Raw genomic sequence first — 25,038 nt, forward strand, 5'->3', positions numbered from 1 at the left:
ATTCCTGAAGTACAACTGCTGTGTTGAATGGGGAGTATTTGATAATTGTTCACTTAAGTTTTTACTCAGCTTGTCAGTTGAGGGACGACGGTCAATAGAATGGACATGCTTTCATATCCCTGTTCCATGACCTCTGGATGTTCCAAAGTGCTTTACAGCTAATGGTGCATTTTGGAGTATAGTTCCTATTTGTCATGTGAGAAATACAGCAACAATTTATGCAAAGCATGCTCCCACATTTAGCAACATAATGATGACCGGATAACATTGTAGAGATGTTGGTGGAGGGATAAATATTGACCAGGTTATGGCAGTAAATTCCATTGCTCTTCAATGCAAAATAATTTTTTACATCCACCTCAGGGGGTATTGGGACCACAGCTTAACATCTCTTCTGAAAGATCGCACCTCTGACTGCAACACTCCCTCAGTACTGATCTGGAATTGGAAGGGATAGTTGTCTCCTGAGCTGCTTTTACTAACCTGTTAAAGGGATTCATTTTGCTCTTTCTCACATATAGACACATCATGCACTCAGATGGGTCATTAAAGATCAACTGGGTTCAAGACCAAGATGCTGGATTGTACACATGTCGCGCATCCAATGGACGTGATCAGGATTTCCGTCACGTTCAACTTACTGTTCAAGGTACTGTTTGTGGATTGGGAGCTTTGATCTGAAACACTAAAGCTGAAAGAGCAAGAGATTCTTGGTGTTGTAACATTAGAGCACAAACACTTAACATACTCATTTATACTCCTCCTCAATGGTACTATAAATTATTTTTAAGATAATGGACAGTTCAGTCTTGTATGAATGTGATATGAATGTATTAATAATGGGTCATTCCTAGAAGAAACTATCCTGAAAAGCACACTATTTTTGTCTAATAAACAATCCTGTGTAAATGTTCTTTATCTATGATTCTCACGGGTTACCTTCAATCCCTGCACAAGTATGAACATAGGAAGAGTAAGAATCAAAACATCATTTGGCTGTTAGAAGCCATGTCAGCACATGGTTAGCACTGCTGCCTCATGGTGCCAGGGATCCAGGTTCAATCTGGCCTCGGATCACTGTCTGTGCGGAGTCTGCACTTTCTCCCCGTGTCTGTGTGGGTTTCCTCCGGGTGCTCCGGTTTCCTCCCACAGTCCAAAGATGTGCAGGTTGGGTGGATTGGCCATGCTAAATTGCCCTTAGCGTCCAAAGGTTAGGTGGGGTTATGGGGATAGTGTGTGGGAGATGGCCTAGGTAGAGTGATCTTTTGGAGGGTTGGTGCAGGCTTGATAGGCAAAATGGCCTCCTTCTGCATTGTAGAGATTCTATGATCCCCTTAGTATTCCACCTGTGCTTTGAACACTGCTGTATTCTGCACTCTTACCAATCAGTTTGGTGGATTATTTCAGAGCTCATCACTCCCCTTCTGTAAAATGTCTTCCTGATATTTGATGTAAATTGCTCTCATTGTTAAACTAACTGCACAGGCAGTTTTGATGTACCTCTGCTCCCCTTGATCATATTTTGATTTAGTTATTTGAAAAGCTTATTTTGGTTTGTTTACACTGGTGTGCATTTTCCTAATCAGAACATAACATTGATCACAAGTATTTGTGTCCTGGGAAACACGATCAGATCATTGACACTCACTCGGTGAACTCGTCAACACTTTTTTTTACGTTCTTGTGTTCTGGATCAAACTTGTGCTAATCATGAAACCTGTGAGTCCAGTAAAATTAAAAGCTAACCAAAAGGTTAGGAGGGGTTATTGGGTTATGGGGATAAGGTGGAAGTGAGGGCTTAAGTGGGTCGGTGCAGATTTGATAGGCCTAATGGCCTCCTTCTGCACTGTATGTTCTATGTTTATCTAGATTTTGTAGATTTTAGGATGGTAGATAAGATAGTGAAATGGGCAGAAGCGTGGCGGAGGGTCGTCAGTGCAAAAGTGTGACGTGATGCACTTTGGGGAAGACAGCATTACTGCAAATCACATGATTTTGAAAATGTGGAGATGACACAGGATTGGGAACGATTTAAAATTCAGCAAAGGCACACCAAGGGACTGATAAAGAAGGGGAAAGTATAATTTTAAAGTAAACTAGCGAGGAACATAGGTTTCTATAGGTATGTGAAGAGAAAAAAATTAATAACTAATGTAGGCCCCCATACAGTCAGAAACGGGGGAATTCATAACAGGGAACAATGACATGGTTGGGGAACTAAGTTCGTACTTTGTTTCTGTCTTCACAAAGGAAGACATGAATAATGTACCGAAGGTTCTGAGAAACACAAGTTTTAGTGAGGAGCTGAAGGAAATTTTATCAAGGATTTCATAGCACAGCATTTGGAAAGCAGTGGTGTAATCAGACAAAGTCAGCATGGATTTAAGAAAGAAAAAGCATGCTTGACAAATCTAGTAGATTTCTTTGAAAATGTAACTAGTAGAGTTGACCAGGGAGAACCGGTGGATGTGGTTTATTTAGACATTTAGAATGTTTTCGACAATGTCTCACATAGCAGATTAATATGTAAAGTTAAAGCGTATGGGATTACGGGTAGTGTCTTGAGTTGGATAAAAAGCTGGTTAGCACACAGGAAGCAAAAAGTTGAAATAAATGGATCCTTTTCTGATTACCAGGCAGACTAGTGGGTACCGCAGAGGTCTGTGCTGGGACCCCACCTGTTCACATTATATATTAATGATTTGGATGAGGGAACTAAATGTATTGGGCGGGATTCTCCGTTTTGCTGCCTCCGTTTTCTGGTGCGGACCGCCTCCACCGGCAGCGGGATTCTCTGTCCCGGCAGCCAGCCAATGAGGTTTCCCAATGTGAGCACCCTCACACTGTCGGGAAATCCACGGTCATGATTGCGCTGCTGGTAATCCGGAGGATCCTGCCAATGGAGAATCCAGCTCATTATCTCCAAATTTGCAGAAGATACAAAGTTGGGTGGGAGCATGAGCTGTAAGGAAGATGTAGAGATGCTTCAGCGGGATTTGAACAGGCTGAGTGAGTGGGCACTAGCATGGCAGGTGCAGTGTAATGTGGATAAATGCGAGGTTAGTTGCTTCGGTAGAAAAAACAGGAAGGCAGATTATTATCTGAGAGGCTGTTGATTGAGAGGAGGGAATGTGCAACGAGACCTGGGTCTCCTTGTATTCCAGCCGCTGAAATTAAGCATGCAGGTGCAAGCAGGCAGTAAAGAAGGCAAATGGTATGTTGGCCTTCATTGCAAGAGGATTTGAGAATAGGAATAGTGATGCTTTACTACATTTGTGTAGGGTACTGATGAGGCCACACCTGGAGTATTGTGTGCAGTTTTGGTGTCCTTATCTGAGGAAGGATGTTCTTGCTATGGAGGGAGAGCAGCGAAGGTTTACCTGGCTGATTCCTAGGCTGTCATATGAGGAGAGACTAAATTGGTTAGGGTTATACTCATTAGAGTTTAGAAGGGTGAGAGTGGATCTCATAAAAACTTATAAAATTCAAACAGGATTAGACAGGATAGATTCAGAAAGAATGTTCCCGATGATGGAGGTGTCCAAAACTAGGGGTCATAGTTTGAGGATAAGGTAAACTTTAAAGTAAACCTTTAAGGACTGAGGTGAGGAAAAATGTCTTCACCCAGAGAGTGGTGAAGCTGTGGAGTTCGCTACCACAAAGTAGTTGAGGCCAAAACGTTGTGTAATTTCAAGAAGGAATTAGATATAGCTCTTGGGGCTCAAGGGATATGGAGGGAAGGCAGAATCAGGGTATTGAACTTGATGATCAGCCATGACCATAATGAATGGCAGAGCAGGCTCAAACGCCGAATGGTCTCCTCCTGCTTCTGTTTTTTCTGTGTCCCTCTACACAAATCCGTCAAAGTTAATAAGACAGTTAAAGAAGCATATGGGCTACTGGCTTTATAACTAAAGGAATAGAATATAAAATCAAAGCGATCATACTGGAACTTTATTAATCACTGGAATATTGTGACAATTCTCAGCACCTCACTTCTGGAAATATATAACGGGCATTGAAAGGGTACAGAGTAATTCATTGGGATGTTAGCAGTTATGATGAGAGGTTGGTAAAATTGGGACTGTTCTCTTTGGAACAGAGCCAGGGGCGTGGAACTAATTGGATTGTTCTTTCAAAGAGCTGGCACAGAAAAGATGGGCTGAATGGCCTCGTCATTTACTGTAAGATTCTGCAAACTCTTCAATACCTGAATGAGGAGACCCTGGTTAATGAAGTCCTGTCCCTGGGCTGTGGAGAGTAAATTCTTTAGATCACTATTGTTTTTTCAAAAAAGCTGAATGATGTTGATTGACAAAGCTGGTCAATTTGTTTCTATAATCTCAGATGATTCTCTTTGGGAACATTGGACATTGAATATTTGATTTGTCTCTTCTGCTGTTCCCTGTGTCCAGCTGCTACTCACATCCAACCAAGTTTGTCTGTGAATGAAGCTCAGGTTGGGTTCTCAGCACAGCTGCCCTGCCTGGCTGAAGGACTGCCAAGACCGCAGGTGTTCTGGGAGAGAAACGGCACATGGTTGGGACTGGCAACCAGGCCTCGCCTCACTCAACTGGACGACCAGTCTTTACGCTTTACCTCTGTAGTGCCTAGCGATGCAGGGGAATACGTCTGTGTTGCTCACAATAATGTGGGACCAGTGGAAAGGATGGTGGTGGAACTTAAGGTCAAAGGTTTTTACATTGGTTTGCAATTCCTTCATGGAGCCAGGGACCCGGGTTCGATTCCTGGCTTGGGTCAATGTCTGTGCGGAGCCTGCACGTTCTCCCCGTGTTTCGTGGGTTTCCTCCGGGTGCTCTGGTTTCCTCCCACAAGTCCCGAAAGATGTGCTGTTAGGTGATTTGGACATTTGAATTCTCCCTTGGTGTAGCTGAACAGGTGCCGGAATGTGGCGACGTGGGCATTTTTACAGTAACTTCATTGCAGTGAAGCCTACTTGTGACACTAATAAAGATTACTAAAAACCTAAAACCATAGAAAAGTTACAGTACTGAAGGAGGCCATTCAGCCCATTGCGTCTGCACCATAGAACATAGAACGATACAGCGCAGTACAGGCCCTTCGGCCCTCGATGTTGCACCGACATGGAAGAAAACTAAAGGCCATCTAACCTACACTATGCCATTATCATCCATATGCTTATCCAATAAACTTTTAAATGCCCTCAATGTTGGCGAGTTCACTACTGTTGCAGGTAGGGCATTCCACAGCCTCACCACTCTTTGCGTAAAAAACCCACCTCTGACCTCTGTCCTATATCTATTACCCCTCAATTTAAGGCTATGTCCCCTCGTGCTAGCCACCTCCATCCGCGGGAGAAGGCTCTCACTGTCCACCCTATCTAACCCTCTGATCATTTTGTATGCCTCTATTAAGTCACCTCTTAACCTTCTTCTCTCTAACGAAAACAACCTCAAGTCCATCAGCCTTTCCTCATAAGATTTTCCCTCCATACCAGGCAACATCCTGGTAAATCTCCTCTGCACCCGTTCCAAAGCTTCCACGTCCTTCCTATAATGAGGCGACCAGAACTGTACGCAATACTCCAAATGCGGCCGTACTAGAGTTTTGTACAACTGCAACATGACCTCATGGCTCCGGAACTCAATCCCTCTACCAATAAAGGCCAACACACCATAGGCCTTCTTCACAACCCTATCAACCTGGGTGGCAACTTTCAGGGATCTATGTACATGGACACCGAGATCCCTCTGCTCATCAACACTACCAAGAATTTTACCATTAGCCAAATATTCCGCATTCCTGTTATTCTTTCCAAAGTGAATCACCTCACACTTCTCCACATTAAACTCCATTTGCCACCTCTCAGCCCAGCTCTGCAGCTTATCTATGTCCCTCTGTAACCTGCAACATCCTTCCGCACTGTCTACAACTCCACCGACTTTAGTGTCGTCTGCAAATTTACTCACCCATCCTTCTGCGCCCTCCTCTAGGTCATTTATAAAAATGACAAACAGCAACGGCCCCAGAACAGATCCTTGTGGTACGCCACTCGTAACTGAACTCCATTCTGAACATTTCCCATCAACTACCACTCTCTGTCTTCTTTCAACTAGCCAATTTCTGATCCACATCTCTAAATCACCCTCAATCCCCAGCCTCCGTATTTTCTGCAATAGCCGACCGTGGGGAACCTTATCAAATGCTTTACTGAAATCCATATACACCACATCAACTGCTCTACCCTCGTCTACCTGTTCAGTCACCTTCTCAAAGAACTCGATAAGGTTTGTGAGGCATGACCTACCCTTCACAAAACCATGCTGACTATCCCTAATCATATTATTCCTATCTAGATGATTATAAATCGTATCTTTTATAATCCTCTCCAAGACTTTACCCACCACAGACGTTAGGCTCACTAGCCTATAGTTACCGGGGTTATCTCTACTTCCCTTCTTGAACAAAGGGACCACATTTGCTATCCTCCAGTCCTCTGGCACTATTCCTGTAGCCAATGATGACCTAAAAATCAAAGCCAAAGGCTCAGCAATCTCTTCCCTGGCTTCCCAGAGAATCCTAGGATAAATCCCATCAGGCCCCGGGGACTTATCTATTCTCATCTTGTCCAGAATTGCCAACACTTCTTCCCTACGCACCTCAATGCCATCTATTCTAATAGCCTGGGTCTCAGCATTCTCCTCCACAATATTATCTTTTTCCTGAGTGAATACTGACGAAAGTATTCATTTAGTATCTCGCTTATCTCCTCAGCCTCCACACACAACTTCCCACCACTGTCCTTGACTGGCCCTACTCTTACCCTAGTCATTCTTTTATTCCTGACATACCTATAGAAAGCTTTTGGGTTTTCCTTGATCCTACCTGCCAAAGACTTCTCATGTCCCCTCCTTGCTCGTCTTAGCTCTCTCTTTAGATCCTTCCTCGCTTCCTTGTAACTATCAAGCGCCCCAACTGAAACTTCACACCTCTAGAGTGCTGAGCTTGTGGCATTTGAGTGCTACAGTGAGAGTTTGGTGACTGAGGGAGTATAAGGGTTCATTTTTATTTAAAGTCTAGTATTTCTTTTATTTAGTTAATTAACTTAAAAGTTGCTGTTTGGTCTATAAGAAGGTGAATTTTGAATCAGCTTTAAACAAGGTTCTACTTGGACTTACTTGCAGCTGGAGCTTGTTAATTAGTTAATTGCATTAGGCCAGTTTTCAGAAGCTAGAGTCACAGTATAAATAGGAGCTAGTTACAGTGCAGACTTTGTTTGCACTGAGTGCTGAGCTTGTGGCATTTGAGTGCTACAGTGAGAGTTTGGTGACTGAGGGAGTGCTGAGCTTGTGGCATTTGAGTGCTACAGTGAGAGTTTGGTGACTGAGGGAGTGCTGAGGTTGTGGCATTTGAGTGCTACAGTGAGAGTTTGGTGACTGAGGGAGTGCTGAGCTTGTGACATTTGAATGCTACAGTGAGAGTTTGGTGACTGAGGGAGTTAGGTGAGGAGGGAGTAAGGTGCTCCTTACATTTCATTTCCTATATTTATCAAAGAGCGTGAAGAGAGCCAGGAGTTTAGAGTACAGCTGACTGGAAGTAGAGTCGGAGGGCGGAGGTCCAGTTGGTCCAAGGGGCAGCTAATTCTGTAAAGTAAGAGGGGATGGAGGCTAGGGCAGTTGCATGCTCCTCCTGTAGGATGTGGGTGGTGAGGGATACCACTGGTGTCCCCGCTGACTATACCTGCGGGAAGTGCACCCAACTCCAGCTCCTCAGAGACCGTGTTAAGGTGCTGGAGCTGGATGAACTTCGGATCATCCGGGAGGCAGAGGGGGTCATAGAGAAGAGTTACAGGGAGGTAGCCACACCAAAGGTACTGGACAAGAGTAGCTGGGTTACAGTCAGGGGAAAGAAAACTAACAAGCATACAGTGCAGGGATCCCTCGTGGCCGTTCCCCTTCAAAACAAGTATACCGTTTTGGATGCTGTTGGGGGGGATGACCTACCGGGGGAAGGCCCCAGCGGCCAGGTCTCTGGCACTGAGTCTGGCTCTGGGGATCAGAAGGGAAGGGGGGAGCATAGAAAAGCAATAGTAATAGGAGATTCAATGGTTAGGGGAATAGATAGGAGATTCTGTGGTCGCGAGCGAGACTCCCGAAAGGTATGTTGCCTCCCGGGTGCCAGGGCCAGGGATGTCTCTGATCGTGTCTTCAGGATCCTGAAGGGGGAGGGTGAGCAGCCAGAAGTCGTGGTGCACATTGGTACCAACGATGTAGGTAGGAAAAAGGGTGTGGAGGTAATAAACAAGTTTAGGGAGTTAGGCGGGAAGTTAAAGGCCAGGACAGACAGAGTTGTCATCTCTGGTTTGTTGCCGGTGCCACGTGATAGCGAGGCTAGGAATAGGGAGAGAGTGCAGTTGAACACGTGGCTGCAGGAATGGTGTAGGAGGGAGGGCTTCAGGTATTTGGATAATTGGAGCGCATTCTGGGGAAGGTGGGACCTGTACAAGCAGGACGGGTTGCATCTGAACCAGAGGGGCACCAATATCCTGGGAGGGAGGTTTTCTAGTACTCTTCGGGAGGGTTTAAACTAATTTGGCAGGGGAATGGGAACCGGATCTGTAGTCCAGCAACTAAGGTAGACGATAGTCGGGACGCCAAAGCACGTAGTGATGCAGTGGGGAAGGTAACAATGACAAAGGAGAGTACTTGCAGGCAAGGAGATGGGTTGAAGTGTGTATACTTTAATGCAAGAAGCATCAGGAATAAGGTGGGTGAACTTAAGGCATGGATCTGTACTTGGGACTACGATGTGGTGGCCATCACGGAAACTTGGATAGAAGAGGGGCAGAAATGGTTGTTGGAGGTCCCTGGTTATAGATGTTTCAACAAGATTAGGGAGGATGGTAAAAGAGGTGGGGGGGGGGGGTGGTGGCATTGTTAATTAGAGATAGTATAACAGCTGCAGAAAGGCAGTTCGAGGGGGATCTGCCTACTGAGGTAATATGGGTTGAAGTTAGAAATAGGAAAGGAGCAGTCACCTTGTTGGGAGTTTTCTATAGGCCCCCCAATAGCAGCAGAGATGTGGAGGAACAGATTGGGAAACAGATTTTGGAAAGGTGCAGAAGTCACAGGGTAGTAGTCATGGGCGACTTCAACTTCCCAAACATTGAGTGGAAACTCTTTAGATCAAATAGTTTGGATGGGGTAGTGTTTGTGCAGTGTGTCCAGGAAGCTTTTCTAACACAGTATGTAGATTGTCCGACCAGAGGGGAGGCCATATTGGATTTAGTACTTGGTAATGAACCAGGGCAGGTGATAGATTTGTTAGTGGGGGAGCATTTTGGAGGTAGTGACCACAATTCTGTGACTTTCACTTTAGTAATGGAGAGGGATAGGTGCGAGCAACAGGGCAGGGTTTATAATTGGGGGAAGGGTAAATACAATGCTGTCAGACAAGAATTGAAGTGCAGAAGTTGGGAACATAGGCTGTCAGAGAAGGACACAAGTGAAATGTGGAACTTGTTCAAGGAACAGGTACTGCGTGTCTTTGATATGTATGTCCCTGTCAGGCAGGGAATAGATGGTCGAGTGAGGGAACCATGGTTGACAAGAGAGGTTGAATGTCTTGTTAAGAGGAAGAAGGAGACTTATGTAAGGCTGAAGAAACAAGGTTCAGACAGGGCGCTGGAGGGATACAAGATAGCCAGGAGGGAACTGAAGAAAGGGATTAGGAGAGCTAAGAGAGGGCATGAAAAATCTTTGGCGGGTAGGATCAAGGAAAACCCCAAGGCCTTTTACACATATGTGAGAAATATGAGAATGACTAGAGCGAGGGTAGGTCCGATTAAGGACAGTAGCGGGAGATTGTGTATTGAGTCTGAAGAGATAGGAGAGGTCTTGAACAAGTATTTTTCTTCAGTATTTACAAACGAGGGGCGCCATATTGTTGGAGAGGACAGCGTGAAGCAGACTGATAAGCTTGAGGAGATACTTGTCAGGAAGGAAGATGTGTTGCGCGTTTTGAAAAACTTGAGGATAGACAAGTCCCCCGGGCCTGACGGGATATATCCAAGGATTCTATGGGAAGCAAGAAATGAAATTGCAGAGCCGTTGGCAATGATCTTTTCGTCCTCGCTGTCAACAGGGGTGGTACCAGAGGATTGGAGAGTGGCGAATGTCGTGCCCCTGTTCAAAAAAGGGAATAGGGATAACCCTGGGAATTACAGACCAGTTAGTCTTACTTCGGTGGTAGGCAAAGTAATGGAAAGGGTACTGAGGGATAGGATTTCTGAGCATCTGGAAAGGCATTGCTTGATTAGGGATAGTCAGCACGGATTTGTGAGGGGTAGGTCTTGCCTTACAAGTCTTATTGAATTCTTTGAGGAGGTGACCAAGCATGTGGATGAAGGTAAAGCAGTGGATGTAGTGTACATGGATTTTAGTAAGGCATTTGATAAGGTTCCCCATGGTAGGCTTATGCAGAAAGTAAGGAGGCATGGGATAGTGGGAAATTTGGCCAGTTGGATAACAAACTGGCTAACCGATAGAAAACAGAGAGTGGTGGTGGATGGCAAATATTCAGCCTGGAGCCCAGTTATCAGTGGCGTACCGCAGGGATCAGTTCTGGGTCCTCTGCTGTTTGTGATTTTCATTAACGACTTGGATGAGGGAGTTGAAGGGTGGGTCAGTAAATTTGCAGATGATACGAAGATTGGTGGAGTTGTGGATAGTAAGGAGGGCTGTTGTCGGCTTCAAAGAGACATAAATAGAATGCAGAGCTGGGCTGAGAAGTGGCAGATGGAGTTTAACCCTGACAAGTGTGAGGTTGTCCATTTTGGAAGGACAAATCTGAATGCGGAATACAGGGTTAATGGTAGGGTTCTTGGCAATGTGGAGGAGCAGAGAGATCTTGGGGTCTATGTTCATAGTTCTTTGAAAGTTGCCACTCAAGTGGATAGAGCTGTGAAGAAGGCCTATGGTGTGCTAGCGTTCATTAGCAGAGGGATTGAATTTAAGAGCCGTGAGGTGATGATGCAGCTGTACAAAACCTTGGTCAGGCCACATTTGGAGTACTGTGTGCAGTTCTGGTCACCTAATTTTAGGAAGGATGTGGAAGCTTTGGAAAAGGTGCAAAGGAGATTTACCAGGATGTTGCCTGGAATGGAGAGTAGGTCATACGAGGAAAGGTTGAGGGTGCTAGGCCTTTTCTCATTAGAACGGAGAAGGATGAGGGGCGACTTGATAGAGGTTTATAAGATGATCAGGGGAATAGATAGAGTAGACAGTCAGAGACTTTTTCCCCGGATGGAACACACCATTACAAGGGGACATAAATTTAAGATAAATAGTGGAAGATATAGAGGGGATGTCAGAGGTAGGTTCTTTACCCAGAGAGTAGTGGGGGCATGGAATGCACTGCCTGTGGTAGTAGTTGAGTCGGAAAAGTTAGGGACCTTCAAGCGGCTATTGGATAGGTACTTGGATTAGGGTAGAATAATGGAGTGTAGGTTAACTTCTTAAGGGCAGTGCACCCTGGAGACCAGGAGGAAGGAATTGGTAGGCTCCCGCTTAGGCGGGCAGGGGAGAGCTTTAGGTACCTGGGGGTGCAAGTGGCCAGGGACTGGGGGACTCTCCACAAGCATAACTTTACCAGGCTGGTAGATCAGATGGAGGAGGAGTTCAGGAGGTGGGACATGCTGCCATTGTCGTTGGCGGGGAGGGTGCAGTCCGTCAAAATGACAGTGCTTCCAAGGTTCTTGTTCCTTTTTCAGTGCCTGCCCATATTTATCCCCAGGGCCTTCTTTAGGAGAGTGACTAGCAGTATTCTGAGTTTTGTGTGGGCACATGGGACTCCGAGAGTGAGGAGGGTGTTCCTGGAGCGAGGAAGGGATGGAGGTGGGCTGGCACTGCCCAACCTTCTGGGGTACTATTGGGCAGCCAATGTGTCAATGGTGCGTAAATGGGTGATGGAGGGGGGAGGGGTGGCGTGGAAAAGAATGGAGATGGCGTCATGTAGAGGTACGAGCCTGGGTGCCATGGTAACGGCACCGTTGCCGCTCTCCCCTAAGAGGTTTACCACGAGCCCGGTGGTGGCGGCGACCCTAAGAATCTGGGAACAATGGAGACGGCATCGGGGGGAAACAGGGGGCTCGATGGAGGCTCCACTGGGTGGCAACCATCGGTTCATCCCGGGGAACACGGATGGGGGATTCAGGGGGTGGCAAAGGGTGGGCATCATCAAATTGAGGGACCTGTTTATTGGCGGGAGGTTTGCGGGCCTGGGGGAACTGGAAGATAAATTTGGCCTTCCCCAAGGGAACATGTTCAGATACCTGCAGGTAAAGGCGTTTGCTAGGCGACAGGTAGAGGGCTTCCCTTTGCTGCCCTCGCAGGGGACGATGGACAGAGTGCTTTCGGGGGTGTGGGTAGGAGAGGGGAAGGTGTCTGACATCTATAAGGTAATGCAGGAGGTGGAGGAGTCGTCAGTGGAGGAGCTGAAGGCTAAATGGGAGGAGGAACTCGGGGAGCAGATAGAGGACGGGACTTGGGCGGATGCCTTGGAGAGAGTCAACTCTTCCTCCTCATGTGCGAGGGTTAGTCTCATCCAATTTAAGGTGCTGCACCGGGCCCACATGTCCGGGACTAGGATGAGTAGGTTCTTCAGGGGTGCGGATAGGTGCACCAGATGTTCGGGGAGTCCTGCGAACCACGCCCATATGTTCTGGGCATGCCCAGCACTGGAAGAATTCTGGAAGGGGGTGGCGGGGACGGTGTCGAGGGTGGTTGGATCCAGGGTCAAACCAGGGTGGGGACTCGCGATTTTTGGAGTTGCGGTAGAGCCGGGAGTGCAGGAGGCGAAAGAGGCCGGTGTCCTGGCCTTTGCGTCCCTAGTAGCCCGTCGAAGGATTCTGTTACAATGGAAGGATGCAAGGCCCCCAAGTGTGGAGACCTGGATCAGTGACATGGCGGGATTTATAAAATTGGAAAAGGTCAAATTTGCCCTGAGAGGATCAATACAAGGGTTCTATAAACGATGGCAGCCTTTTCTGGACTTCCTGGCTCAGAGATAGGTAACTGGGTCAATAGCAGCAGCAACCCGGGGGGGGGGGGGGGGGGGGGGGGTGCATTATTGTAGTGTTTATTCTGTAACTTTATAGTGTGTTAATTTGCGTTGTTGTTAAAATGCTGGGTTGTTCATGGGGATGGGGCGAATGTATATGATTGTTTATATTATTGTTATTTTCGGTATTTTACTAAGGTGCGTCAATGTTGTATAAAATCAAAATTTCTCAATAAAAATTATTTAAAAAAAAAAACTTCTTAAGGGCAGCACGGTAGCATTGTGGATAGCACAATTGCTTCACAGCTCCAGGGTCCCAAGTTCGATTTCGACTTGGGTCACTGTCTGTGTGGAGTCTGCACATCCTCCCCGTGACTGCGTGGGTTTCCTCCGGGTACTCCGGTTTCCTCCCACAGTCCAAAGATGTGCAGGTTGGGTGGATTGGCCATGAAAAATTGTCCAAAATTCTATGATTAACCTAGGACAAAAGTTCGGCGCAACATCGTGGGCCGAAGGGCCTGTTCTGTGCTGTATTTCTCTATCTATCTATCTATCTTCACATAGGCCTCCTTCTTCCTCTTAACAAGAGATTCCACTTATTTGGTAAACCACGGTTCCCTCGCTCGACCCCTTCCTCCCTGCCTGACTGGTACGTACTTATCAAGAACATGCAATAGCTGTTCCTTGAACAAGCTCCACATATCCAGTGTGCCCAACCCTTGCAGTCTACTTCTCCACATCCTAAGTCATGTCTAATGGCATCATAATTGCCCTTCCCCCAGGTCTTGCCCTCTTGCCCTGCGGGGTATACTTATCCCTTTCCATCACTATCGTAAAGGTCACCAAATTGTGGTCACTGTTTCCAAAGTGCTCACCTACCTCCAGATCTAACACCTGGCCTGGTTCATTACCCAAAACCAAATCCAATGTGGCCTCGCCTCTTGTTGGCCTGTCAACATATTGTGTCAGGAAACCCTCCTGCACACATTGTACAAAGAACGACCCATCTAATGTACTCGAACTATATCTTTTCCAGTCAATATTTGGAAAGTTAAAGTCTCCCATAACAACTACCCTGTTACTTTCGCTCTTTTCCAGAATCATCTTCGCCATCCTTTCCTCTACATCCCTAGAACTATTAGGTGGCCTATAGAAAACTCCCAACAGGAGTTTCTAACCTCAGCCCATACTACCTCGGAAGAAGAGTCCCCATCTAGCATCCTTTCCGCCACCATAATACTGTCCTTGACTAGCAGCGCCACACCTCCCCCTCTTTTGCCCCCTTCTCTGAGCTTACTAAAACACCTAAACCCCGGAACCTGCAACAACCATTCCTGTCCCTGCTCTATCCATGTCTCTGAAATGGCCACAACATCGAAGTCCCAGGTACCAACCCATGCTGCCAGTTCCCCTACCTTATTTTGTATACTCCTGGCATTGAAGTAGACACACTTCAAACCACCTACCTGAACACTGGCACCCTCCTGCGAAGTCAAATCTGTGCTCCTGACCTCTATACTCTCAATCTCCCGTACCCCAAAACTACAATCCAGGTTCCCATGCCCCTGGGTATAAAAAAGACAAAAAGGAGGAGAGATTGACTAGGTTGGGATTGTTCTCGCTGGAGTTCAGAAGAATGAGGGGGGAATCTCATAGAGACTTATAAAATTCTAACAGGACGAGACAGGGTAGATGCAGGGAAGATGTTACTAATGATAGGTGTGTCCAGAACCAGGGGTCACAGCCTGAGGATTCATGGTAAACCATTTCAGACAGAGATAAGGAGACATTTCTTCACCAAAAGAGTGGTGAGCCTGTGGAATTCCTTACCACAGGAAGTAGTTGATGCTAAAAATTTGAATATATTCAAGAGGCGGCTGGATATAGCACTTGGGGAGAATGGGATCAAAGGCTATGGGGATAAAGCAGGATTAGGCTATTGAGTTGGATGATGAGCCATGATCCTGATGAATGGTGGAGCAGGCTCGAAGGGCCAAAAGGCCTCTCTTGCTCCTATCTTCTATGTATCTATGTGAAAAGAACAAGTTGTTCATTTTAATCCCATTTTCCAACTCCTGATCCTTGGCCTTGCGGGTTCCAGCATTTCAGGTTCAGGTCCAGGTATTTGTAAATGAGTTGTGGGTTTCAGCCTCAACCGTCTAATCGGGCAGCAAATTACAGACACTATCCTCTGGGTAGAAAAGGTTTTCCTCGTGTCCCCTTTAATCCATCTACCAGTCACCTTAAATGTGTGCCCCCTGGTAATTAGTCTCCCAGCTAGGCGAAACAAGTCTTTCCAGACTCCTGTATCCGCGGCCCCTCATAATTTTGTACACCTCAAATACGTCTCCTCTGATCTAAGGAAAACAACCCGATCCTATCCAATCTTTCCTCATTGCTGCCCCGGCAACATTTTCAAGCCCTGGCAACATTCTTGTAAATCTCCATTGAACCCTCTCCAGAACAATTTGTCCTTCCTGTAATGTGGCAACCAGAACTGTATACAAAATTACAGCTGTAGCCCAGCCAGTGTTTTATACAGTTCCTTCATTACAGCTTTTGTATTAAATACCTCGCCTAATAAAGCAAAGTATTCCATATGCTTTCTTTACCACCTTATCCACCTTTCCTGCCACCTTCAAGGACTTGTGGACATGCACTTTCACTTCATTCATATCAATCTCGAATCCACAGCTACCCTCTCACAGCCAATTTTTCTGTCATCTGCAAAGTTCCCAATCATGCCTTCCACATTTAAGCCCAAATGATTAATATCTACCACAAACAGCAAGGGACCCAGTACGAAGCCCTGTGCAACACCCTAGAAACCGCTTTCTATTCCCAAAAATGTTCGTCAGTCATCACCTTCTGTTTCCTGTCACTGAGCCAATTTTGGATACAATTTGCCACGTTCCCCTGTATCCCATGGGATTTCACTTCTCTGACTAGTCTGCCACATAGGACCTTGTCAAATACCTCACTAAAATCCAGTTAGTCTTATGTTAGTGGTAGACAAATTAGTAGAATCAATCCTGAGGGATAGGATTAACTCGCATAGAAAGGCAGAGACAAAGTACTCATTAAGAGTCCTACCCACATCTTTTGCATCAACACACAAGTTACCATGTACATCTCTTGGTTATTCTGTAACTCTTAATGTATTGATAAAATATATTTGGCTTTTCTTTGATTTTACCTGCCAATATTTTTTCGTACCCTCTCCTTGCTATCTTAATTTGCTGCACCCCTGTATTTTCTATACTCCTCTAGGCTTTCTACTGTATTAAACATTTGTGACCATCGTAAGCTTTCTTCTTCTGCTTTATGTTACCCTGTATGTTTCTGGGTAACCAGGTTTGACAGTGCCACCCCTTTTCTTTGTGGGGACATGTCGACACTGTACCTGTAGAATCTTGTTTTTGAATGTTTCCGGCTGATTTCTCTTCAAGTAGCTGTATTCAGCTACCACCACACTCCCAGCTTCATAAAATTTGTCCTTCCCAATTTAGAACTTTTACTCCTGTCCTACCTTTGTCCTGTTCCATAATTAACTGTATTGTAGTCACTACCTCCAAAATAGTCACCCACTGCCACTTCATCCACTTGCTCAGCTTCATTTCCTAGACCATGGCTGAGCAATTGAATACATACTTTGGTTCTGTCTTCACAAAATAGGACACAAATCAGATACCAGAAATGCTGGAGAATGAAAGGTTTAGTGAGAGGGAAGATCTGAGGGAGATCAACATTAGTAGAGAAATGGTGTGAGGAAGATTGATGGGATTGAAGGCGGATAAATCCCCAGGGCCTGAGAATCTGCCTCCCAGAGTGCTTAAGGAGGTGGCTCCGGAAATAGTGGATGCATTGGTGGTTATCTTCCGGGATTCTATAGACTCTGGAACTGTTCCAGCAGCTTGGAGGGTTGCTCACGTCACTCCGATATTAAAAAAGGGAGGTAGAGAGAAGGCAGGGAATTATAGACCAGTAAGCCTAACATCAGTAGTGGGGAAAATGCTTGAATCCATTATCAAGGGCTTTATAGCGGAACATTTAGAAAGCAGTGGCAGGATCAGTCAGAGTCAGCATGGATTTATGAAGGGAAAATCATGCTTGACAAATCTGTTGGAATTCTTTGAAGATGTAACCAGTACACTTGACAAGGTCAATGTGGTATATTTGGACTTTCAGAAGGCGTTTGACAAAGTCACACATAAGAGACTATTGTACAAAATTAAAGCACATGGGATTGGGGGAAATGTATTGAGGTGGATAGAAAACTGGTTGGCAGAGAGGAAACAAAGAGTAGGGATTAATGGGTCCTTTTCAAATTGGCAGGCACTAACTAGTGGGGTACCACAGGGATGGTGCTGGGAGCCCAGCTATTAATAATAATGATTGCTTATTGTCACAAGTAGGCTTCAATTAAGTTACTGTGAAAAGCCTCTAGTCACTACATTCCGGCGCCTGTTCATGGAGGCTGGTACAGGAATTGAACCCGCGCTGCTGGCATTGTTCTACATTACAAGCCAGCTCTTTAGCCCACTGTACTAAACCAACCCCTATTCACAATATATATTAATTATTTTGATGAGGGAACAAAATTTAACATCTCAAAGTTTGCAGATGATACCAAGTTAGGTGGGAGGGTGAATTGTGACGAGGATGCAGAGATCGTGCAGCAAGATCTGGGCAGGTTGGGCGAGTGGGCAAACCAATGGCAGATGCAGTATAATTTGGATAAGTGTGAGGTTATTCACTTCGGAAGAAAAAACAGGAAGGCAGATTACTACCTGAGTGGTTGTAAATTGGTAGAGCGGAGTGTGCAGCGGGACCTGGGTGTCCTTGGGCACCAGTCGCTGAAGGTAAGCATGCAGGTGCAGCAGGCGGTAAAGCAAGCTAATGGTATGTTGGCCTTCATTGCGAGAGATTTCGAGTATAGAAGCAGGGATGTGTTGCTGCAATTATACAGGGCCTTGGTGAGGCCACACCTGGATTGTGTGATGTTTTGGTCTCCTTCTCTGAGGAAGGATGTTCCTGCTCTCGAGGGAGTGCAGTGAAGGTTTACCAGATTGATTCCAGGGATGGCGGGACTGTCATATGGGGAGAGATTAACTAGGTTGGGATTGTTCTCGCTGGAGTTCAGAAGAATGAGGGTGAATCTCATAGAGACTTATAAAATTCTAAGTCTAGACAGGGTAGATGCAGGGAAGATGTTCCCAATGATGGTGTGTCCAGAACCAGGGGTCACAGCCTGAGGATTCGGGGTAAACCATTTCAGACAGAGATAAGGAGACGTTTCTTCACACAAAGAGTGGTGAGCCTGTGGAATTCATTACCACAGGAAGTAGTTGATGCTAAAACTTTGATTATTTCAAGAGGCAGCTAGATATAGCACTTGAGGAAAATGGGATCAAAGGCTATGGGGAGAAAGCAGGATTAAGGTATTGAGTTGGATGATCAGCCATGATTGTGAATAAATGACGGAGTAGGCTCGAAGGGCCTACTCCTATCATCTATGTATCTATGACTAAATCTAGAAGTCTGTTCCCTCCTGTTACATGCTGCCTCCAAAATGTTCTCTTGACTGCAGTTAAAGAATTTTGTGCCCACTATGTCCTTCACATTGTTTGTATCCCAGTTGGGGCAGGTTTAGCTCATTTGGCTGGACAGTGGTTTGTTTTGCAGCAAGGGTTCAATTCTCGGACCGATCGTGTTATTTATAAAGGCTCCGCCTTCTCAACTTTGCCTCTCGCCTGCGATGTGATGATCCTCAGGTTAAATCAGCACCAGTCAGCTCTCCCGCTCAAAGGGGAAAGCAGCCTGTGGTCATCTGGGACTATGGCGACTTTACTTTTACTTTATCCCAGTTGATATGAGGAAAGTTGAAGTCCCCAATTATTATTGCCCCATTGTTTTTGCACTCAGAAGTTTGCCTACATCTTTGCTCTTCTAACTCCCTTCCCCTGTCAGTGTAGCTGCACTTTTTTTTATTTCTGACCTCACCCGATCAGCCCACCCCACAGCTGAAATTGATGGTTTAACCACTAATGCTGCACCCACAGCTTTTTATTCTCCTATTTTATCCTGCCTGAAAACTCTATATCTAGGGTTGTTGAGTTGCCATTTTTGCCCCTCTCTTCCATTATAGCAATTATATCATTCTGCCATCCATGCCCTCAGCTCACCAGCTTTATTTGCTATAATCCTTGATTTACATATATACCTCTTAAAAAATGAAATGAAAATCGCTTATTGTCACAAGTAGGCTTCAAATGAAGTTACTGTGAAAAGCCCCTTGTCGCCACATTCCGGCGCCTGTTCGGGGAGGCTGGTACGGGAATTGAACCGTGCTGCTGGCCTGCCTTGGTCTGCTTTAAAAGCCAGCGATTTAGCCCAGTGTGCTAAACCAGCCCCTTATTAACAGTGTCAAATTCCTGTTTAACTTCTAACTTTTTAACTTGTACTTTTTCTGTCTTTCAAAGTTGCTTTACTAATTTTCCATCTCCCGTTCCTTGCTCTAAATTTTCATTAGAGTCCCACACCCCCTGCCAATCAACCTTAAACGCACCCCCAGGTCCAACTGCACTAGCAAATCTCCCAATCCTGTTCAGGTGTAAACTGCCTGAGAGGTCCCACCTTCCCCAGCACTGGTCCCAATGCCTCAATTGCTCAATGTTCCAATTTCTATGCTGACTAGGGACTGGATTTTCAGTCTCCTTCCCAGCTCCCCAATATCTCTTTCAGCACCTCATCCCTTTCCTACTGAAGTAATTTGTACAAACAGAGACCATGACCTCTGGTTGTTTAGCCTTCCTCCGAAAGAATGTCCTGCAACTGTGACATCCTTGACCATGGCACCAGAGAGGCAACATACTATCCTGGGCACAGAATCGCCTGTCTGTTTCCCTAACTAATGAATCCCCTTATCACTACTGCTCTTCCTTTCGTCTTCCTTCCCTCCTGTACAGCAGAAACTCCTGTGATGCCACAAACTTGGCTCTCACTGCACTCCTCCAAGGAACCACAAGTATCCAAAACAGAAAACCGATTAGCCAGCGGGGTCTCCTGCAATACGCACCTAGTTCTGTTGGACTGCCTGGCAGTCACCCATTTTGCAGTGTAACCACCTCTCTGAATGTGCTATCCTCGTAGCTCTCAGTCTCACAGATGTGCCACAGTGACTTCAGCCACTGATCGAATTCCAAAACTTCGAGTTCAGGTTTCTTTTCCTATCCGTCATGTTCATATCTTTAACATCTTCCACTTGCAATCAGAGGCACCATGTTATGGGGTGGTATTGGGGATAGTGTGTTGGCATTTACAGGATAGGTTTACCCCAGTTCAGCTGCCTGGGGAGCAGCATTAAACCTGGTCCGAAGCACGCTATTCCTTCACAATACAGCTTGGAAATGTAACATGATAAAATATTTTTGGGAGACCTGGAAAATGGCAGTACTGCAGGGGTGAGTTTTGTGCAGGAAGTTATGCCCTTGAACATTCAATTTGTAGATGGAAACATTTCCTTGCATCTTGGTCTCCCCAGCCTTTCTTTGACTGATAACCCTCCCTGCATTTAACAGAAATTTGGTGTTGATATCTGTTGCAGTTTCCTTTTGAGGAATAAATATTGACGATCCTGACTGTGGGCGGCAGTTGTTTCTTGCTATTGACAATTGGTTTCTCCCAGTTCTTGGTGAGATTTTTCAATGGGACAGTCTCAAACTTCTTCTGCTGCCTGTGTTCCTCCCTGCTAGGGAAGCAGTAACAACAGCAGCATGACAAAGTTTCCAGAATGTAGCTGTCTTGGGGATATTCATGGCATTCCCTTCCCCCTAATGGCAAGAAGGATTTGTAAAAAAGCTAACCAGAGTTCTGTCTTCAGCAGGAGCGCTGAAGATTACAAGACCTCCTCAGAATCTACGTGTGGCCTCAAGCGGAACAGCTGAATTTCCATGTGTGGTATCTGCTGCTAATGCTAATATACGATGGACAAGGTAACAGACAATGTGAAATTAACCAAAGCACGGTACACTCTGACCCTGTATGAGGGGAGGATCTTTAAATCATGTTAATCCCATTGGCCTCATGGTTGGCACCAGTGAGTAACGCTCCTTCATTATTTGTCTGCACGCTGGTGCAGAGCAAAGACTTGCCGCTGTGTCTGGTGTTCAAGTCTGCACTGTTAGAGGTGCTATCCTTTGGATCAGGTGTTAAACTGAGGCCTTGTTAGCCTTTGTGGATGTAAAAGAGCAGTTGGTGGGCTGGGCTGTGGGATTAACCCAGTGTCCTGATCAAGATTTAGCCCTTGACCAACATCACTGAAAGCAGATCATCTGGTCATTATCACATTGCTGATTGTGAGATCTGGTTCTTTGTAAATTGGCTTGCTGCGTTTCCTATAGCGATTACACTTCAACAATTGGCTGCAAAAATGTGGGACTTCCTTATGTCATGAAAGGCACTATATAAATGCAAGATTTTCTTTGCCTTCTTTCATTCACTCCCGATCAGGGAATCCTCCACCATTACAAGGCATCCCTCAATATCGAACACCCCATCTGAGAGTGTAACGGTATGAATGAACATCGACTGAAGATCAAATTAATCTCCTACTCCATTGCAAGAACAGTTTGATCATTCATTCTTCCCTTCCTCCCCACACCCCTGTCCCAACAAGCAAGTGGTTGAAGAGAATATTTTATAATTTTCCAAAGAATACACCTATAAAGCAAGGGGAAGATTTGCAGATAGCAATTTATGACCTGTTCATCTCTCTAATACAGGAATGGAATCCCTCTAAGAGCGGATGGGGAGCACATCGACATCTCACCAGATGGTACTTTGACTCTGCACAACGTTCAGTTGGGAGATTCTGGTACTTACACCTGCAATGTGTACAGCGGCTCACACTCAGTCAGTGCAAGTGCTGAGTTGACAGTCACATGTGAGTAATGGTTCCAGTCACATCTCGGTTCACAATCAAATCACAGCATCCTTCCTCTTTCCAGATTTAGTGCTGCAATTGCTCTAACCCTTAAATATGCACACCTGTAATTTAAGGTGATTACTGGCAGCAAATAGAACATAGAACATAACAGCACAGAACAGGCCCTTCGGCCCTCAATGTTGTGCCGAGCCATGATCACCCTACTCAAACCCACGTATCTACCCTACACCCGTAACCCAACAACCTCCCCCTTAACCTAACTGTTTAGAACACTACGGGCAATTTAGCATAGCCAATCCACCTAACCCGCACATCTTTGGACTGTGGGAGGAAACCGGAGCACCCGGAGGAAACCCACGCACACACGGGGAGGACGTGCAGACTCCGCACAGACAGTGACCCAGCCGGGAATCGAACCTGGGACCCTGGAGCTGTGAAGCATTTATGCTAACCACCATGCTACCGTGCTGCCCTAATGAATTGTAAAAATACTAAGCGGTATTCCCACCCCCCTGTTGGGTGGGAGAATCGCCGGGGCACTGCGGAATCACACCACCCCGACCCCCGCACGCGATTCTCCCCGCACCAGGCCGCTCGGAGAATCGGCACAAACGGTGAGCAGCGCTTCTCCGGCCCGAATGGGCCGAGCGTAAACGGCCCAGTCCCGCCAGCGCCGTCCACACCTGGTCATTGCCTGTGAGTATTCGTTGCAAAGGCTTGGGGGGCTCCGTTCCTGGGGGGGCGCCCGGAGTGGTCTGGTACGCGATTCGGACCCACCGATCGGTGAACGGGCCTCTCTGTCGGCGGGCCTCATTTCTTCTGCCGGTAAGCCTGGATCCATCCGCCATGTTTGTGCGGGGCGGCCTGGGGGAAGACGGCCACCGCGCATGCGCTAGTTGGCGCCGGCCCAACTGCGCTTGCGCGGGACCCAAGGCGGGGGTCTCTGACGCACGCCGAGGCCCCACCCCTGTAAATCCCACGACGCCTCTGCTAGCTCCACGGAGGAGGGAGAACAGGGGTCTGGGAACGGGTGCCGACGCCGGAGTAAAAACACTCCGGTTTTTACTCTGGCGTCGGCACTTAGACTCCCGTTGGGAGAATCCTGCCCCATTGTTCTCCCTGCCCGTTTCACCAGCTCAAAAAATAAAAAGCTGCAACGATTGAGTTTGGACAGTTTGAATTGATGAATGTGTTCTTTTAACCAAGATTAACATATTAATGGTCAGCAGATGCCGTGAACTTCATTAGTACCAAGTTTTAATAATAATATCTGTTTATTGTCACAAGTGGGCTTCAATGAAGTTACTGTGAAAAGCCCCTAGTTGCCACCCCCACTCTTGGGAAAAGCTTGTTGCTATACACCCTGTCGATACCTCTCATAATTTTGTAGACCTCAATCAGGTCCCCCCTCAACCTCCGTCTTTCCGACAAAAACAATCCTAATCTACTCAACCTTTCTTCATAGCTAGCACCCTCCATACCAGGCAACATCCTGGTGAACCTCCTCTGCACCCTCTCCAAGGCATCCACATCCTTCTGGTAATGTGGCGACCAGAACTGCACGCAGTATTCCAAATGTGGCCGAACCAAAGTCCTATATAACTGTAACATGACCTGCCGACTCTTGTACTCAATACCCCGTCCAATGAAGGCAAGCATGCTGTATGCCTTCTTGACCACTCTATCAACCTGCGTTGCCACCTTCAGGGTACAATGGACCTGAACTCCCAGATCTCTCTGCACATCAATTTTCCCCAAGACCCTTCCATTGACCATATAGTCTGCTCTTGAATTTGATCTTCCAAAATGCATCACCTCGCATTTGCCTGGATTGAACTCCATCTGCCATTTCTCTGCCCAACTCTCCAACCTATCTATATTTTGTTGTATTTAGAGATGTGGATCAGAAATTGGCTAGTTGAAAGAAGACAGAGAGTGGTAGTTGATGGGAAATGTTCAGAATGGAGTTCAGTTACGAGTGGCGTACCACAAGGATCTGTTCTGGGGCCGTTGCTGTTTGTCATTTTTATAAATGACCTAGAGGAGGGCGCAGAAGGATGGGTGAGTAAATTTGCAGACGACACTAAAGTCGGTGGAGTTGTAGACAGTGCGGAAGGATGTTGCAGGTTACAGAGGGACATAGATAGGCTGCAGAGCTGGGCTGAGAGGTGGCAAATGGAGTTTAATGTGGAGAAGTGTGAGGTGATTCACTTTGGAAAGAATAACAGAAATGCGGAATATTTGGCTAATGGTAAAATTCTTGGTAGTGTGGATGAGCAGAGGGATCTCGGTGTCCATGTACATAGATCCCTGAAAGTTGCCACCCAGGTTGATAGGGTTGTGAAGAAGGCCTATGGTGTGTTGGCCTTTATTGGTAGAGGGATTGAGTTCCGGAGCCATGAGGTCATGTTGCAGTTGTACAAAACTCTAGTACGGCCGCATTTGGAGTATTGCGTACAGTTCTGGTCGCCTCATTATAGGAAGGACGTGGAAGCTTTGGAACGGGTGCAGAGGAGATTTACCAGGATGTTGCCTGGTATGGAGGGAAAATCTTATGAGGAAAGGCTGATGGACTTGAGGTTGTTTTCGTTAGAGAGAAGAAGGTTAAGAGGTGACTTAATAGAGGCATACAAAATGATCAGAGGGTTAGATAGGGTGGACAGCGAGAGCTGTCTGCTAGCAGGAGGTGGCTAGCACGAGGGGACATAGCCTTAAATTGAGGGGTAATAGATATAGGACAGAGGTCAGAGGTGGGTTTTTTACGCAAAGAGTGGTGAGGCCGTGGAATGCCCTACCTGCAACAGTAGTGAACATGCCAACATTGAGGGCATTTAAAAATTTATTGGATAAGCATATGGATGATAAGGGCATAGTGTAGGTTAGATGGCCTTTAGATTTTTTCCATGTCGGTGCAACATCGAGGGCCAAAGGGCCTGTACTGCGCTGTATCGTTCTATGTTCTATGTTCTATGTTCTATGTTCTCTGACAGTCCTCCTCGCTATCTGCAACTCCACCAATCTTAGTATCATCTGCAAACTTGCTAATCAGA

The 25,038-nt window shown here is 46.2% G+C and overlaps 1 protein-coding gene across 7 annotated transcripts in view; it reads left to right on the top strand.

Annotated features, from left to right (window-relative positions):
* paplna (papilin a, proteoglycan-like sulfated glycoprotein) overlaps window positions 1–25,038 on the top strand; it is a 324,761-nt gene that overhangs the window by 288,596 nt on the left and 11,127 nt on the right. For 6 of the 7 annotated variants that reach the window (XM_038781804.1, XM_038781766.1, XM_038781791.1 and 3 more), the window contains 3 exons: window positions 522–649; window positions 20,924–21,035; window positions 21,825–21,985. In XM_038781804.1, coding sequence (XP_038637732.1) covers window positions 522–649; window positions 20,924–21,035; window positions 21,825–21,985 — 401 coding nt within the window. The remainder of the gene's footprint in view (window positions 1–521; window positions 650–20,923; window positions 21,036–21,824; window positions 21,986–25,038) is intronic. The other variant, XM_038781776.1, reaches the window with a different exon arrangement.

The sequence above is a fragment of the Scyliorhinus canicula genome, chromosome 2, assembly GCF_902713615.1.
Source record: "Scyliorhinus canicula chromosome 2, sScyCan1.1, whole genome shotgun sequence".
NCBI classification, from domain to species: Eukaryota; Metazoa; Chordata; class Chondrichthyes; order Carcharhiniformes; family Scyliorhinidae; genus Scyliorhinus; species Scyliorhinus canicula.